This window comes from Nannobrachium achirus, assembly GCF_963921795.1.
Source record: "Nannobrachium achirus genome assembly, chromosome: 10".
NCBI classification, from domain to species: Eukaryota; Metazoa; Chordata; class Actinopteri; order Myctophiformes; family Myctophidae; genus Nannobrachium; species Nannobrachium achirus.
Genome location: NC_137819.1, coordinates 14,170,806 through 14,189,482, shown reverse-complemented (window position 1 = coordinate 14,189,482; position 18,677 = coordinate 14,170,806). Strand labels below are relative to the sequence as shown.

The window sequence follows — 18,677 nt, the reverse complement described above, 5'->3', positions numbered from 1 at the left end:
ATTTTTTTGATTTACCAGACTGTAAACCACAAAGTTTGCACAAACTATTAGTTTTTAATCGGTTAAATTGTAATGGACTCCCTCCTCAATTGTCTGTTTTAATGTTATCTGCTCCCTTTGCTGAATATTGCTTGAACGGACCTATACTGTTGTTCCACAAACTGTTGGACATATTCTGTTTTTCCACTTTCCATATGTATTATGTCTTATAATTCCTAATATATACTGTATGAGTTAAGCAAAAAAAAATATATACAAATTCTTATTGAGGGGGGAGTGCATTAAGAATTTAACAGATTAAAAACTACTAGTTTATGGTTTACAGTATACAACATTTAAAAATATGGACTTGGACTGTTTTTCATCTCAGGTAGGCCTACTCACTGTTGTTGTCATGTGGTCTGGGAACTTGAGCTGCTTGAGTGTTCATTGACCATGACTTCATAACCTTTTATTTTAAATGAAAATGGTAATTGATATGTAGAAAGGATATAAATAAGCTTTGAGCTTTGGCCTATAATTTGCAAGTGTGACTGACGTCACAACCACCACACTGGTTGTCGTTAGACTGACAGCACTGTGAGCTTGTATATCTGCTATTTTTCAATAGTTAAAGTACCCAGGGCCCAGAATTTGTGGGTATGAAAATTTAGGCTACGTAGAGTAGGCTACCAAAAGTAAAATCCATCCATCCATCCATCCATCCATCCATCCATCCATCCACACAAAGATTGTGTCTAGTTGATAGGCCTATATGATGTGTAATATGTTCTTGTTTACATTGAGGGCCTCTATTCAATTCATCAACATAGCATAAAAATAACACCACAATACAAATAACACCTTGTTTGAAATAAAATCTGGTGCATCAAGTGTCATACAGATTCCATTGCAACACAAGCAGCAGGTCTTCATGTTACACCAGTAATATATGTTGTAGTGTCACCTGGTATTTCACAGACATTAATATCCTGCTGGACTCAGTTGCCATTAGTTGCCATGCTAATTTGCTTTAAATCCTTCACAATATACAGTATAGTATATTACTGGTGCAGGGTTTCTCAAAGTGACATTTCTACTTGTATATACAATTCTAAAAGTAACCTTTCTATTTGTATATCGGCTACCATTTATTTTTGCATCATGTTTTTAGGACTGCCCCCCCCGCCCCCCCCCCCTTATTTTCTCTGCATGTCATTCAATGTTTTATGAGTTAAAAAAGGATCTCAATCGTCTAGAGCTTACTTGAGCGTATCCTTTTAGTTGACCTTGTATCAGTGATGATACCTGACTTTGTTTATATCCCTCTTCTATTCTTTTATATGGATTGATAAGGGATATAAACAAATGACCAAAATGATTATTTTATCATTATTTTAGCTTAATTCTTTTTTTCTTTTTCTTTTTTCTTTCTATAATTTTTATCCCACGATTTTTGCAACCCATTTTCACCCAGTGCCTATTGCCTATGTAATCCTGGGCTCTGCTCTCCCTCTGTCGCGCCTGGGGAGACAACGGACTGACCTCATGCTTCCTTCAATGCATGAGTAGTCCAAGTTGTTTCTTTTCACCTGACAGGGGGGATTTCCCCGGGATGGACGTAGCGCGTGGAAGGAACACGTTATTCCAACCAGTTCCTTTCCCCTCCATCATGCGCCCCGGCTGGCCAGGGGGAGGCATTATTGAGACCAGGATTACTATTAGCTTAATTATTTTAATAAAATATTTTCGAAACATTATTTTTATTTTAGCGTCTTTTAACTTTGTTTATGACAGAACCCAGTCTGACTGAGCTGGGGCACTAACAGCATCATTAAATGTCATGTGCTCATCCAATGTCAATCCAAGACACTTGGTCAGCATATGACAACATTATTGACCCAACATTAAACACAACCCAACTTCTCTGTGGTGATTTTGGTGTGAAGTGTACTATTTCTGTTTAGCTGGTTTGTCTCTAGTCTCCATTTCCAGCACTGTTCTGCAACAATGTTCAGCATTAACTGCAGATCACTCTCATGTTCAGCCAGTAAGACTATGTCATCCACAGGTCTAACCATTAACCGGTAAATGTTGCCGGAATGAAGGTCGCCAGGAAATGAGGGGTGCGTTCGGAAAATGCGCACCGGGTGGGGCAATGGTGCACTTTTTCAGTCTGAACTCTGAAGGTAAACTTTGTGAAAAGCAGCAGTTGCTAACGTAACGTTGCTATTGATGTTTATAAACTAGGGTAAATTATGGTGATAGTATTAATCTCACAGTATCACAAATGTTAATGCTAGAAACAACAAACATGTACGGTAGGACACAATTACAGCCTTCTTCAGTATCAACATGAATTAATATTAATTTTATAATTTACCCTAGTTTATAAACATCAAGAGCAACGTTACGTTAGCAACTGCTGCTTTTCAGAACGTTTACCATCAGAGTTCAGACTGAAAAAGCGCACCGCTGCCCACCCGGTGCACCCCGTTTCCCGCGGCGACCTTCATTCCGGCGACTACTGGTATTACATCCACATGGGACACATGGGACACACAGATACACCGAATGCAGTATTTGCATGTGCACTCTGCTGGTGCAAATAATTAACTCATAAATAGCACCACTCACTTCACACTAGGTGATGCCTAATGATGACGTCACTGGTAGACAGGTTTCTGAACTGCTCACAGCCCTCCTATGATACAGAGACTATTGTATCATGAACATTATAGTGAGAACCATGGCCTGGTATTTCATTATTTTAGTGGCAAGGCCACTTGGCCTTTGGTGTTGTCCATTGTTTGAGGGCACAATTAAAGGCCAATGTCAGGGCAGGAAGGCCATCAACTAAAAGAAGATTTTAGTCCATTGAAAGAATGAATTGAATTATAAGGTAAGGATGATTTTAAATGTAATAGGCTATCTGCTGTGAAATAAATAAATTGGTATTTACAATCTGATCTATGCTCATGCAGCCCTGCAATCAAATATACTGGATTGGTTTAAAAATGGGGAGTCAACAAAATACACTGGTGTCTACATGACAAGAAAGATACACTGGTGTCTACATGTTGGCAAGACAGAGACAAAGGAGAAAGTGGTACCGTCAGCTGGGGCATTAAGGCCACTGTGGCCTCAGGTCATGCCATCTTTCGGAGGGGCACAAGGGAAAACTGAGGGGCAACGACGGCCATGCCCTCCTGAAATTCCTGCCCTGGTGAGAACAAATTATATAAGATAGGTTGAAAAGTGGTGAAGTGGTCCTTTAATGCATGTTTAGTAATAATCCCACAGTATAGTTGGCTGTGGAGTACTGGTCGACCTTGATGTTGATTTTGGACGTCACTGATGGAATGGATTATTATTATATTCCATATAGACAGTTTCCCCCAAAATGATTGAATTCACTCCCACACAATAAATGAGACCACACAGTGTAAGTCCGGGTTTTTCTCTTACTGTATATTAAATCAATGAGCATACAAAATAGATGTCCAGTACAGTACAATAAACATGGGTCTCTTTTCTTTTTCAATCTGAATCTTCATACAATGTAACATCAGTTCACAAATATACTTCAGTAGGTACAGGGAAAATAGATTTGTCAAGTATTCATTGGACAGTTAAACATAACAATGGATCATGAGATGGTGTTGCGACTGAGTCTCGTGAACTCAGAAAGGATGTAGAATGTTTTGGCTTCTCATTATCCAGTGTCCGGGACACTTTGACATTTCGCTGGTCAATCTCTCTGTCCCTGTAGTGGGCAGATTCTCGTCACATGCATTAGTTATCAGATCAAAACAAAATAACCTTGTCACTTGTAACACTGAAGTTGGTGTTTTAAATATAATAGATATTAAAATGTTTTTAACCCATCAAATTCCCCCCTAAAACAACAGCTGAAGGAGTTAAAGTGTCGACCCTAGAACCCCAAACAAATGCTGCCAAAGGGACAGAGAACTTATGGTTCACTATCAGCCAAATATTTAATTAAACTCTTTTCGATAGCAGAGTCAAAGAACTGTATATTTCCAAAGATATTTAAATCAGAACATCTAATAATTGAATCACAATAGGTACAAATATTTTGATAACTTTTAAAAGTAGAGCTAAAAGAAAAATATAGCTGTATTTTCTTAATTATTAATTATTATTATATATTATTATTATTTTTTTTTTACAAAGGTTCAATGTCCCAAGGTTTGTTGAAAAATTCCCCATGCGATCAGGCGAGTCAAAACACATCAACACGTTCCCAAGTCATAGTTATAATTTAGGGCTTTACAGTCAAAACAAGACGAACTTGACTCTTCATCATTTGTTTACTTTAACAAGACAAAAGAATTTGGGTTAAAGGAGACAGCATTCTGGTTTTGCCTACCCTAGTAAACTAGACTCCTCTGTCTACGAGGCTAGGTTTGACGCAGAACCAGCCGTGGGGGCCATAATTTCCTGCCCATCCCCGATTACCTTATGTAAGGTGTTCGTCCCTTGACATGGGGAGATGTCGGAAACCGGAACCTCCTTAAGCCAAGTGTTCCTTCCTTTTTACCCTTAAGGTTAGTTATTGGCTGCTTTTGTCCGAGTCAATTTCTGTAAGAAAACACTTTACAGCGGGAAAAACGTGTGTAATGTCTTTTGATACTCACGAAATACCATATAGAATTTCAACCTCCTTTTGACATTTCTCCTTTGGACAGACAATGGCGGGTGTCTGTCAAATCATTCTCAATTATCATCAAAATATCTTATCTGTAAGACAAAGGAAAAGAAAAGACAGGAAACAATCAATCAATACTGTAAGTAGTAGGTTGTGGGTAATGAGTCAAAATACTTTACGAAATACTTTAGACCGTATCAAACATTAAACAAGGGAATGTTGTTATTAACTGGAAGAGAGCAGGTCTAAATAATCTCTCACACACAGACCATCTGTCCTTGAAGGCTACAAATGTCTTCTAGCCACACATACGCACACGTACGCACACACCTCAGGCATGAATCAGTCACACGCACGTTCACGCAAGCAGAGACAAGAGTGGGAGAGAAAGTGGGAAGTTGATAAGGTAGTTAAAATCAATTAATGTAAAATCTTAAGTAATAGAAAATCAATGTAAAATCAAAATCAATGTAAAATCACTGTAAAATCAGACAAACAGATAATAGGCAATCAGATACTCCCCCCTCGAACACACAATGTCCATTGTGTGTGAAAACATTAAAGCATAAATGAACTTTTAAATGAAATGTTTTTTTTTTTTTTTTCCATAATCAATAATCATACAATTAATTAATAATTAATAACATTTTTTTTTTTTTTTTTTTTTTTTTTTAATAATGAATCCAACTACTGTACTGTATAATCCTAACATGGCCTAAGATGGGCTGGCCAAAATAATCAAAAGTGGGCTGTCTACTAGGGCCAAACACTGTGTGCCCGTCGTCCCCGCAGACAGCATACCCTACCAAAATAAATCAAAGAAGGTAAACTGACAAATTAAACGCCAAAACTATACTAAACCAGCCCATTTTTTTTTTTATTGTTAACAATAATTAATACTATTCAAAGAGAGTAGTCAATAATTAATACTATTAGAATGAAGGTTACCGCCCTTAGAGACTTTGTGGCTGCAGCGATGTGGTCTGGTTGCAGCGGGCGTCTCACACCATAGAGTTCCATCAAGGGTCAGAAAGGCCAGGGAAAGGCAGCCATGGTTCTGCTCCGCCCTGGACTCCAACAACTGCAGGCTCTATGAGTGGAGAACTGACAACAATACTAAATTAGGCACGAAATACAACTACTAGGGTTGGCACCGTGATCAGCCGATCAACGGGGTGCCACACATCTGAAGTGTCAGTAGTAAGTAGTCATTATCATAATCATCAACAATAGCCAAGTTATCTGGCATGGGTGGCATACGTAACGTGGGTGGCCCAATGGGCCTTTATCTAGTCATGATTGTACTTGTACTTGACCTGACTCAGTTGGGGGACCGGGACCCTGTGTAGCAGGGTTCTGCTGCTGTTGGGCCTGCCACTTCTTTCCACAGCTGAAACAGGTGATTGTGTGTGTATTGTTCTGGGCCCTGTTAGTGTTTGTGTTGATGTTGTTACCTTGACTCAGTCCTTCAGGTCCATTCCCGGCTGGGGGATCCCGCTGATCACCACTGGGACCCCTCTTCGGGTTATGTGTTCGGTGGAGTGTCACTTGTCCCTCATCCGACATTACGGCTCGCAACTTAACTAGTGGCTTGGGCTCTGGAACGATGTCGTTGTAATACCTGGCTAGTATTGTGATCTCATCTGTCGTTCTCAATCTCCATAGCGGGTCATGCATAATGATCGCCTGTCTCAAATGGGGGCGTAAAGCGTCAATCAAAAGCTGATTAAGCACACTAGCATATCCTGGCAGCCCTTTTGTGAAACCCGAGTGGCGGTCAAACTGAGTGGTGAAGTGATGGACGAAATCAGAGACGTCCTCACCCTGCCTCATCTTAATGTTAGTGATTAAGGAAAAGTCCACGTTACCCCTAACAAGGTCCTTAGCCTGATTAATCATAACCTGTACTGCGGCTTCATGTGGGGCGTTCCTGACCTCACCTGCAGGGTTACTACCTTGGGCCGGCACGGGCCGCATACACTGGTATGGGTGACCGTCTGCCTGTAGCCAATCTAATCCCACAGAAATCTGATAAGGAAAAGCGTTAGGTGTGCAACACATAGTAATTAGTTTTCTAACTTCCCAGGTGTCTAGTCTTAGCTCCACAATTTCTGCCTTTACAGATTTTTCCCACTCATCAGGGTTGCTGTGGATATCGGGTAAACGTTCAGCCGTGTCTCGAGCATCCACTGGGTACCAATTACGGTACACAAATGTAATTTTGCCATCCTCTGGGTACGCCAAAAGAGAATCGTTAATTTGACTAGGTGTGGGTGTGTGAACCTGTTCCCGACGCTCACCTGTGTAAACCTTTTCCTTAGTGAGTGTATGGCCATTCTTAGTGGGTGTTGGTTTTGGTGGTTTGCGTGGAACGCCGGGGAGGGGCGGATTCGTGTGGTCAGCGGGATCTCCCAGCTCGACCTGATTACAAGGAGGAGAAAAAACAACTGAGTTATTTAAATCATTGTCACATCTTTCTCCTTCATGTTGCCTCCCCCCTCTCTCTACCCCCTTCCTATCAGATAGAAGTGTAGGTAATGAGGTTTGCATGTCAATGTGATGTCGTGCATTGATACCCCCCTGGCGTGGAGGCCCGTGAGTCACAGCCACAGGTGGGGGAGGTTGTGGTGATGGTGTTCGTCCAGCCGGGCCGAGCTCACTGTTGTCCTTCACCTCTGGTGTGGCACGGTGTCGTCCAGCCGGGCCGACCTCACTGTTGTCCTTCACCTCTGGTGTGGCATGGTGTCGTCCAGCCGGGCCGAGCTCACTGTTGTTCGCCCCTGTTCTGGCACGGTGTGAGGAAGGCAGAGGCTGGCTGTCCGATTCTGAAGGCCTCTCCTTTTCTTTTCTCTCCCTCGCGGCCTCTCTTTCTGCAGCTGCCCAGCGCAGCTGCGCCAGAGCGAGAATCCCAAGCCTGGCGACCTCATTTTCGGCTTTCTTCAGACTTTTCCGTTGTGAGATTTTATCGATATGTTGATACAGTACTCCAGAAAATCTCGTCAAGTCCTCAGTCGTGAGAGAGTCATCATATCCGAATTCCTTTCTCCATATGGGCAAAAATGGTGCAATTGTGGGGCACCTAGAAACAACCTGTTTCATTTCCTCATTGTCTATCTTAGCCGTTAAAGCTGTTATCAGTTCATTCTCCAAGCTTTGGAGAGAGGCTTCAAACTCAAAGTTGTTGTTCAGTTTGTAAAAAGGTTGTTTAGATTTCGGCAGGTGTTCTCTGCCTCCCTGTGCATTTCCCATTTTTGAAGCTGGTCGGGTAGGAGGAGGATGAAATCAAAGCTAGTTTGCTTGCCACCTCAGCTGGCGGAATAGACGGAATAAAATAAAAAATAAGACTAAAAAAACGAAAACGAAGACATGTAAGCGTAAAGCATGAAGATTTCCGTCAGAACGTTCTGTTCTGGAACATAAAGGAAATCTACCAATTAAAATAATCACGCTATTTCTTATGTGATTAAGTGGCTTGAAACAGCCGTATTGGGTTATGCACTGGCCAAGAGATTCTCCCTTCAGAACAATTGCTTTTGTTCTGGGTACACTAAACAAAATCGTGTAAAGATTTCCTTCAGGACAGAAATAACTTTCGTCCTGGCAACACTAAACTGGAGTCTCGTGCTAAATAACACCAACTAATAATATGGACAAGCATGAATCTGTGACCAACAGTCTGCTATGTCCTCAGAACAGGAAACCGCAGTCCCTATTCTGTTACTCAAACGTGCAACAAAAAGCAACAAAACAATAGACTAAAAAAACATTAAACAATAAAAACGCAGCTTGGGCTAGAGGTAGCAATTCTCTAACTTAGCAGGTACAAATCTTTAAGTACTTGACACATCTGTGATTTACAGTCCAAAAAGGCATGAATAAAATCAAAACTTACACTGTGTGCTTTATACACACTTCTCAAGTCCCATGGTAATTTCTCCGCGCGCAGGAGGAAAAACGAGTGGGAGAGAATCCTTTCAGTGATAATCCGTGGGAGTCAGGGGAAATGTCTGATAATATCCTCGGCTGGTTGTTTCTCTAGCAGAGATGAACGAGGACTCCAAAACAAACTGTCCAGCAGTTTATCGAAACGTCAACTCAGTAGAAATCCGCAAGAAGTGACCAATTGATGGAATGGATTATTATTATATTCCATATAGACAGTTTCCCCCAAAATGATTGAATTCACTCCCACACAATAAATGAGACCACACAGTGTAAGTCCGGGTTTTTCTCTTACTGTATATTAAATCAATGAGCATACAAAATAGATGTCCAGTACAGTACAATAAACATGGGTCTCTTTTCTTTTTCAATCTGAATCTTCATACAATGTAACATCAGTTCACAAATATACTTCAGTAGGTACAGGGAAAATAGATTTATCAAGCATTCATTGGACAGTTAAACATAACAATGGATCATGAGATGGTGTTGCGACTGAGTCTCGTGAACTCAGAAAGGATGTAGAATGTTTTGGCTTCTCATTATCCAGTGTCCGGGACACTTTGACATTTCGCTGGTCAATCTCTCTGTCCCTGTAGTGGGCAGATTCTCGTCACATGCATTAGTTATCAGATCAAAACAAAATAACCTTGTCACTTGTAACACTGAAGTTGGTGTTTTAAATATAATAGATATTAAAATGTTTTTAACCCATCAGTCACAAACATAACAGCGCTATTACATCAGTGTTAACTAATGGTTTAACTAAATGGCAATAACTTAAGTCCCCATTGCTCTGATCAGCACTATTTAATGTGAAATCTATAATTGTCTACGCCAGGCCGAAGGAATGGGGAGACTGAGGGTAGAGTATGGCCGTAGTTATGTTATGATGTTTAGTTATGATGGTCAAAATAAAAGTTTTGAGAACCACAGTCGCTCTGAATTAATAATGTCTGCTAAATGCCTAGATTGTATAGGCCTACTACTGAACTCATAAAATGCCACAGTCTCATAGTAAATCGGTATCATACATATCCTGAAGCTGGAGACGTAGGCCTACCGATGTTCAGTGATTGGGTCTAATGGTCAAAACGAGAACATTATAATGGTGTAAAAAATCTAAAAAAAAACTAAACATTTCCACGCTGTAAGGCCAGTAAGGGACAAGATGACCCCCGGCCACTTTCATTATCACTGAATAGTATTCAGTGAATACACCTTTAATACTGTAGTGTGTAGTCATGACTCATGTCCAGCAAGTAAGGGGAAGGTTGTGTGTGTGTGTGTGTGTGTGTGTGTGTGTGTGTGTGTGTGTGTGTGTGTGTGTGTGTGTGTGTGTGTGTGACACACGCGATGCACACGCGATGTGTGCGTGTATGACCATGTATGCTCTAGCTGCAGCTGAGTCCACAGAAGTTCCTTTGCTCACCACTAGGGGGGTGTACCCTCAAGCCCTTACCATGTTGACGTCACCTAAGTCCGTGAGTTTGTTTAGGGGGGAGATTGGAATTTGGCCGATGAATCGTGCTGTAGCAGTGGGTGGAGAGTGGGTGGGTCCTGGTCAGCCTATAACTGAGCACTGTTCTGTCCTGTGTTAACAGTTTAGTAGGAACAGGCTACTGTCTGTAAAGTCATCATTACCAGTGTTCTGCTGAACTCAAGACGATATGCTATACTAGGCTACCAAACGTGACTCATCCAGTCATCCAAGTGGACCAGAAGGAGAGGAAGTGTTTCCTAAAAGAGAGATGTCCTCCAACAGCTTTTTAACTGCGTCAGAAGAAGTCATGCTGAAGCAGCCTGTGATTAAGTTACACAGAATAGGTTTGTGAATGTTTTTATGTCACTGTACATTTTTCCACTGGTTGACTATAGACTCAAGCAAATACTGAAGTATTAAGATACAATTTCAGGCTATTTTAATGCTAAAAGCAACATGTCATACTTGCAGCGCTCACAGGAATGCTTTTTATGACCCTTCAGTGAAAACTGTTGACACATGTCTCTAAAGGTCCCCCTAAGTATTTTTAACATATATTTGAGTCATATTAATTCGTTAGAAAATACATAGTTATATACATTTGAGGTTTATAAATTATTAAGTTCAACTGCGGCCATTTTGGGAAATAACTTCGGAAATAAAGTTGACGGTGAAAATGGCGAGAGCAAATCTCTTGTCTCTTGCCTCCCAAATTCTTTGGTCTCGGTGAAATGCAAGCTGGACACGCCCATTTCCTGATAATGAATCCAGACGCACGGTTACGGGCAGCGGTGGAAACAGTACTCATATTTTGTACTCAAGTAAAAGTATCGACAACAAGTAAAAGTATCGATACTGCAATGTAGAAATACTCTGTTAATGTCCATCACACATTGTGAGCTTGTAGATCGGCTCATTTTCAAATGGCCGAAATGTAAGTATTTGAGTAAATGTACTTAGTTACTGACTGACTGCAGGCGAGCCGACTAGGAGAGCTGGTCGCGGCTTTCTCCGCCTCAAAGTACATCAAAATTGTATTTAAGTACCGCAGCTACAGTACTTGAGTAAATGTAGTTTATACTTTACACTGCGCCCTCATTGCAGGGCAGCCGAGAGCTCTTGCTACTCGCGTCTCTCATCCTCCCATAAGGGCCAAGAAGCCTCTGTCAAAGTGCTTGGTTTAATGTTTTATTTTAATTCTATCATCTAATTATTATTAACTTTGTATTATTAAATAGTCTCCCTGTCCGGCTGTCCCCTATTTGTCTTATTTTGTTATGATTTGTCCCAGGAACGGGAAAGAAAAGCTCCGTAACAATTCACTGAGTCACAATGGCTTGTTCGTCCCGTACATGAAGCCCTCACTCTGGGTATGAACAGCGCACAGCAGACGCTGTCCATACAAGCCAGGAGCAAAGTAAAGACCCGCCCCTCGCGACTGCAGAGCTCTGTTTCACCATGAATACAGCGAAATCAGTCAGGTCAATTACAAAAAATAAAACCTCGGTTCGAAGTGGAGCAGTGAATCTGAGCAGCTATCCTATCCTGTGTGTGTGCGTGTGCGTGTGCGTGTGTGTGTGTGTGTGTGTGTGCGTGCGCGAGTGTTGAGTGTGTCTGGCTTGCACAACAGTGCCCCTCCTTTAACTTGTGTGTTGTGTGTGGCCAGTCTGGCCACTCAAGGTATTGCCAGGCTACAGACACGGACAGCCCGCCAGGCACATACCCACGGATATACCTGTATATTGGGAGCGCTTTCACCGCTCCAAAAATAACACAACGTGGGATAGCATACATATCGTTGGTCATGGTCGGTGACAAAGTTATGTATTTACTTTATTATCAGAGTATATAATATCGTAATTCCAACACCCTTCTTCCCCATTGACTTCCATTGGGTCACTACGAATATTCCATAAGTGATGTGCTGTTTTGGCTCGCTAGTTTCCAGAGCTCGTTGGGCGATGCTTCAGGAGTTGGGACCACCTTCTTCCTACAGCTCCCATTCAGGGTTAGTTGCATTGGCAATTATTTTCACAACTATGTCACTGTTCTATTGACACAAAGCAGATCCCGTTCTGTTACCCTTCCTGGGTATCGTCACGTACACACATAGACATCGAAGGGGGCTTAAGCCCCTGCCCTTTTACCTGTCTGTAAAAAGTGCCCTCTCCAGATCATGAATGCAGTTTTTACCATGGTGAGAGAAATGCAAATGTCCCTCTTTCCATGCCATACCTGAAGGCAGCATTCAAGAGAATTGCCTTGTCCAAACTCTCCTGAACATCAATGCAGCATCTTATGTTTAATGAATTGCGTAGAAATCCTTGCCGTTACACCACATCTCCAGTATTGACTTGATTATGCTTAGTTCAGAGTGGTATTAAGCACCGAAAATACCCGACCTCCAAGCTTACAATGTGAGCTAATCTTTGAGACGTGTACATTATTACTGCAACGAAATCAGCAACTATTGAAATGATTATATTAAATTGGCAGAAGCTTGTAGTTGGCTATTTTTGGTGCGGGAAAAAAGGCTGTAGGATATAGCCTACGTTCGTTGTCCACTCAATGAGGCGAGCCTATGTCACACTGACATGCTGGCATGAGATGAGAAAAATAGATATGTGGACATGACAAAAAATATATTATATTATATATAAAAATATATTATAGCCGTCTCTCTATCTCTCTCTCTATCGCCGCACACACACACACACACACACACACACACACACACACACACACACACACACACACACACACACACACACACACACACACAGCGATGCTTCTCTCTCTCGCCTTTTTTTCTCTATACACAAACAATGTTGATTCTAATAAAACAGACCTTATTGAGTGTGAGATATTTGCAAGTGTGATATCACTGTGATATGTGAATAAGCATTATTCACATATCCTCCTTCATCCTCCCTGTTCAAGAACAGGTTTTATGCCAGCGAAAACTGTGGCCACGCCATCCGCACTTCGGGGAAACACACCCATGAATAATTATTCTGTGGGCTTGGCGCACAATTTGCAACAGCGAAAATCTCAAAATAAACTGCTGATCGTTATTCATGCGTCAAACACGATAGTCGCTTGCCGATATCTCCTCAGCGTGCCGCGCTCAAAACGAATTTCTTAATTGGGCCCCTATGACTAGAAACTCTCTAGGATAAGTAGCGAGGTTATTTTAAATTTAGAACATTATCAGTTGGTAATACAGCACAGTTTGCATATTATTTAACAATGCTTTTGTGTCCTTTTTTATCCCTTCATTCTCAGATGTTTTTCCTGCCCAACTGCCACTGACGAAACATGTCCACAGCAAAAACAGCCCCCTGAAACATCACCAGAGAATCCATACAGGAGAGAAACCCCATCACTGTGACCAATGTGGGGCCAGGTTCAGCCGGAGCAGTCATCTCAAACAACACCAGAGCATTCACACAGGATCTAAGCCCTACCCTTGTGACCAATGTGGGACAAGGTTCAGCCGGAGCTGTGGTCTCAAAAGTCACCAGAGAATTCATACTGGGTTGAAGCCCTATCACTGTGACCAGTGTGGGATAAGCTTCAGTCATAGCAGTAATCTCAAACAACACCAGAAAATTCACACAGGAGAGAAACCCTATCACTGTGACCAGTGTGGTTCAAGGTTCACCACAAACGATCATCTCAAACAACACGAGAGAATTCATACTGGGTTGAAGCCCTATCACTGTGACCAGTGTGGGACAAGGTTCAGGTACAGCAATCAACTCAAACAACACGAGACAATTCATACTGGGTTTAAGCCCTACCATTGTGAGCAGTGTGGTGAAGGGTTTAACCGGAGCGCTCATCTCAAAGAACACCAGAGAATTCATACTGGGTTGAAGCCATACCACTGTGACCAGTGTGAGAAAGGGTTCAGCACGAACGCTCATCTCAAACGACACCAGAGAATTCATACAGGAGAGAAGCGCTACCACTGTGACCAGTGTGGTAAACGGTTCACCACAAACACTGATCTCAAAATTCACAAGAGAATTCACACAGGAGAGAAACCATATCACTGTGACCAGTGTGGGACCAGGTTCAGGCACAGCACTCATCTCAAACGTCACCAGAGAATTCATACAGGAGAAAAACCCTATCACTGTGACCAGTGTGGGACAAGGTTCAGCAGGAACAGTCTTCTCAAAGAACACCAGAGAATTCATACTGGGTTGAAGCCCTATCACTGTGACCAGTGTGGGACAAGATTCAGATACAGCAATCAACTCAAACAACACGAGATAATTCATACCGGGTTGAAGCCATACCACTGTGAGCTTTGTGGTGAAGGGTTTAACCATAGCAATCATCTCAAACAACACAAGAGAATTCACACAGGAGAGAAGCCATATCAGTGTGACCAGTGTGGGACAAGGTTCAGCCAGAGCAGTCATCTCAAACGTCACCAGAGAATTCACACAGGAGAGAAACCCTATCACTGTGAGCAGTGTGGGGCAAGGTTCAGCCGGAACGGTCATCTCAAACAACACCAGAGAATTCATACTGGGTTGAAGCCCTACACCTGTGACCAGTGTGGTGAAGGGTTTAACCGGAGCAGTAATCTCAAAGAACACCAGAGAATTCACACAGGAGAGAAACCCTACAACTGTGAGCAGTGTGGTAAAGGTTTCGGCTATAGCAATCATCTCAAAAGACACCAGAGAATTCATGGAGAGAAGACCGACCACTGACAGATGTTGAGGGTGAAGCTTCTCTGTAAAGTGTAAAGTCACCGCGAGCAACACCACACTGTAAGCTACTTAATTGGACAATGTAGTGACACACTCTTAGTGATGCAACATGCGTGAGTGTATACCTTGCAAAGCCTCCAGCAAAGCTTCTACACCCCACTTCAATGGACTCGCAGTGTGCCTGCCCTTCACCCCACTTCAATGGACTCGCAGTGTGCCCGCCCTTCCGTTTGCCTCCTCTATGCGATCCACCCAGGGAACTGTCAGTTCTATCAGTAGCATCTGCCTTGAAGACACTGATAAAAGCACCATGTCTGGCCTCAAGGAAGTAAGAGTACCTGAGACGAAAAACACGAAGTCCATATTTTTACATATTTTATTATAGATATTTTTTTGATTTACCAGACTGTAAACCACAAAGTTTGCACAAACTATTAGTTTTCAATCGGTTAAATTGTAATGGACTGCCTCCTCAATTGTCTGTTTTAATGTTATCTGCTCACTTTGCTGAATATTGCTTGGACAGACTTATACTGTTGTTCCACAAACTGTTGGACATACTGTATACTGTTTTTCCACTTTCCATATGTATTGTCTTATAATTCCTAATATATACTGTATGAGTTAAGCAAAGAAAAAAAAGAATACAAATTCTTATTGAGGGGGGGGGGGGGGTGCATTAAGAATTTAACAGATTAAAAACTACTAGTTTATGGTGTACAGTATACAACATTTAAAAATATGGACTTAGACTGTTTTTCATCTCAGGTAGGCCTACTCTCTGTTGTTGTCATGTGGTCTGAGAACTTGAGCTGCTTGAGAGTTCATTGACTATGACTTCATAACCTTTTATTTTAAATGAAAATGGTGATTGATATGTAGAAAGGATATAAATAAGCTTTGAGCTTTGGCCTATAATTTGCAAGTGTGACTGACGTCACAACCACCACACTGGTTGTCATTAGACTGACAGCACTGTGAGCTTGTATATCTGCTATTTTTCAATAGTTAAAGTACCCAGGGCCTAGAATTTGTGGGTATGAAAATGTAGGCTACATAGAGTAGGCTACCAAAAGTAAAATCCATCCATCCATCCATCCATCCATCCATCCATCCATCCATCCATCCATCCATCCATCCACACACACACACACACACACACAAAGATTGTGTCTAGTTGATAGGCCTATATGATGTGTAATATGTTCTTGTTTACATTGAGGGCCTCTATTCAATTCATCAACATAGCATAAAAATAACACCACAATACAAATAACACCTTGTTCGAAATACAATCTGGTGCATAAAGTGTGATACAAATTCCATTGCAACACAAGCAGCAGGTCTTTATGTATGTTACACCAGTAATATATTTTGTAGTGTCACCTGGTATTTCACAGACATGAATATCCTGCTGGACTCATTAGTTGCCATGCTAATTTGCTTTAAATCCTTCACAATATACAGTATATTAGTATTACTGGTGCAGGGTTTCTCAAAGTGACATTTCTATTTGTATATACAATTCTAAAAGTAACCTTTCTATTTGTATATCGGCTACCATTTATTTTTGCATCATGTTTTTACGACTGCCCCCCCCGCCCCCCCCCCCCTTATTTTCTCTGCATGTCATTCAATGTTTTATGAGATAAAGCTATACTGTGTAAGTTGCTCAACTAGTGGTCTGTAGCAGTATAGCAAACCGCGGTCGCGTCTGCTTTTTTCGCCTCGCCGAGACGCTTTCAATGAGGTCTCCCGTGTCCCTCTACGAGCAGCGGTTTGGGAGTTACATGCTAGACTTCTAGACCAGCGTAAACAAAGTTGTTGAAGCAAGCTATTTCCTGAAAAGACGCAAGCTGCACTGTAATTGGCCGGTAGTGTATCATGTGTGTATGATCTGCGATGTGATTGGCCAACGTATACACAACGTATACAGATGATGCAGATTACGTCATTTTGCCGCGAAATTCTCCCCCCCTCACGGCTCATAGAAAACATATAAAGAGAAGGCTTCAGAAGCTGAAAATAACGGAGTGGGTGTTCTAAAACTTTAGCGATTTAACAGTTAGGACAATTTTAAGATTTGTTTTGTAAAAAAAAGTTACATGGTATAACTTTAAAAAAGGATCTCAATCGTCTAGAGCTTACTTGAGCGTATCCTTTTAGTTGACCTTGTATCAGTGATGATACATGACTTTGTTTAAATCCCTCTTCTATTCTTTTATATGGATTGATAAGGGATATAAACAAATGGCCAAAATATTTTATCATTATTTTAGCTTAAAGTGTAAGTTGCTCAACTAGTGGTCAGTAGCTCTATAGCAAACCGCGGTCGCGTCTAGGGATGTGCGCGATTATTCGATTATCCGACTACACGGGGCTGATCCCACTATTCGGTTTGTAAATAAAATTCGTTTAATCTATTAAATATATTTTTAATTGTTGAGATATGAACTTTATTCAAAATTTGCATCTTGCACCCATATTAATGTCATTTCTTTATAATAAAAGTTTGCTTTAATAAGTAAAATAAGCAACTTAAGAATTACCATGGGTGATTTGCGGAGCCTGACTGTCACACTGGTATAAGTGGTCACGATGACCCAGAGCGGGTGCACCACGCTGACAGCAGCATTCAGCGGCAGCAGCAGCTGTCTGTCTGTCTGCCTGTCTGTCTTTCTGCTGCTTAAACATGAGTATAGGCCTACATTGAGTGATTGAGCAGCTGCAGCATCATTTATCATTCATTAGGCTACTGTTAAAACTTGCTACGATGTAAAGTTTGTCTGAGTGCTGTGATGGAGAAATCAAATCCAATAAAGGCGACTGGATGTAAATCACCGTTACCTCGGCTCGTTACCTCGGCTCCAGTAGGCTATTGCCTGCTGCATCAGTGTGATCCGCTCATCTGAAGAATAATCCATTTTGAGGTGAGAACATGGAGAAAGTAGTCTCAATCATAAGTTGGCTGCGAATGCCATAAATAATTGTTTAACGTAACAGAGATGAACAGGTCGCTTCACCAGACGAGGCCAGTCAGTCCAGCTGCGGTGCGCTGAGCTGCGCTGTTAATTGGTAATTGACCTACTTAGGGTTACGTCTCTCACTCACTGCCACTGGTGATGTAATAAATTATTTTGGAGCAGATTCCAATAGTAGACCTATAAACATTATTAAAAGGCTTTCATATACTCTTGATATCTTGTTCAAATGAGGTTTAGCCTAATAGATTGAAATGTGCAAAATTTTGGCTATTTTCTGCGTGTTAATGTCAATAAATAAATTCATCAATTAATTTTCGTTTATCCGAATATTCGGTTACAAAATTGTCGTGTACACGTCAGTGAAATTAGTCGCTAGGAACATCCCTAGTCGCGTCCGCGTCTTTCGGCCGTTTTTCGCCACGGGCCGGGCCTCACACCCCCGCGTCTGCCTCCACCACGCCGAGATCTATCTTTAGAGGGGTCCCTGGTTCCTGTGCGTTCAGGCATTCCGGACAAACGGTACTCCTTCACCCATGCTTCACCCGAGTATAGAGACACACCAGACACATGGGCGCCTACAAATATGGCCGCCCTATTGTGATAGCGACCCCACTTCAAGATGCGCTGTGATTGGCCGGCAGTGTATAACCCTCGCTGTGATTGGCCGGTAGTGTATGATGACGTAATTTTTGTGAAGGCTTTAGAAGCTGAAAATAACTGAGTGGGTGTTCTAAAACTTTAGCGATTTAACAGTTAGGACAATTTTAAGATTTGTTTTATAAAAAAATTACATGGTATAACTTTAATTCTTTTTTTCTTTTTTTTTCTTTCTATAATTATTATCCCACGATTTTTGCAACCCATTTTCACCCAGTGCCAATATCCTA

The 18,677-nt window shown here is 41.6% G+C and overlaps 1 protein-coding gene across 1 annotated transcript in view; it reads left to right on the top strand.

The window, feature by feature from the left end:
* Window positions 1–10,213: 10,213 nt before the first annotated feature.
* LOC308292660 (uncharacterized protein) overlaps window positions 10,214–18,677 on the top strand; it is an 8,921-nt gene continuing 457 nt past the window's right edge. Inside the window, exons 1-2 of the mRNA XM_080735058.1 lie at window positions 10,214–10,420; window positions 13,362–18,677. The exon at window positions 13,362–18,677 is cut by the window's right edge and continues 457 nt beyond it. Coding sequence (XP_080591184.1) covers window positions 10,345–10,420; window positions 13,362–14,806 — 1,521 coding nt within the window. The 5' untranslated portion in view covers window positions 10,214–10,344 and the 3' untranslated portion in view covers window positions 14,807–18,677. The remainder of the gene's footprint in view (window positions 10,421–13,361) is intronic.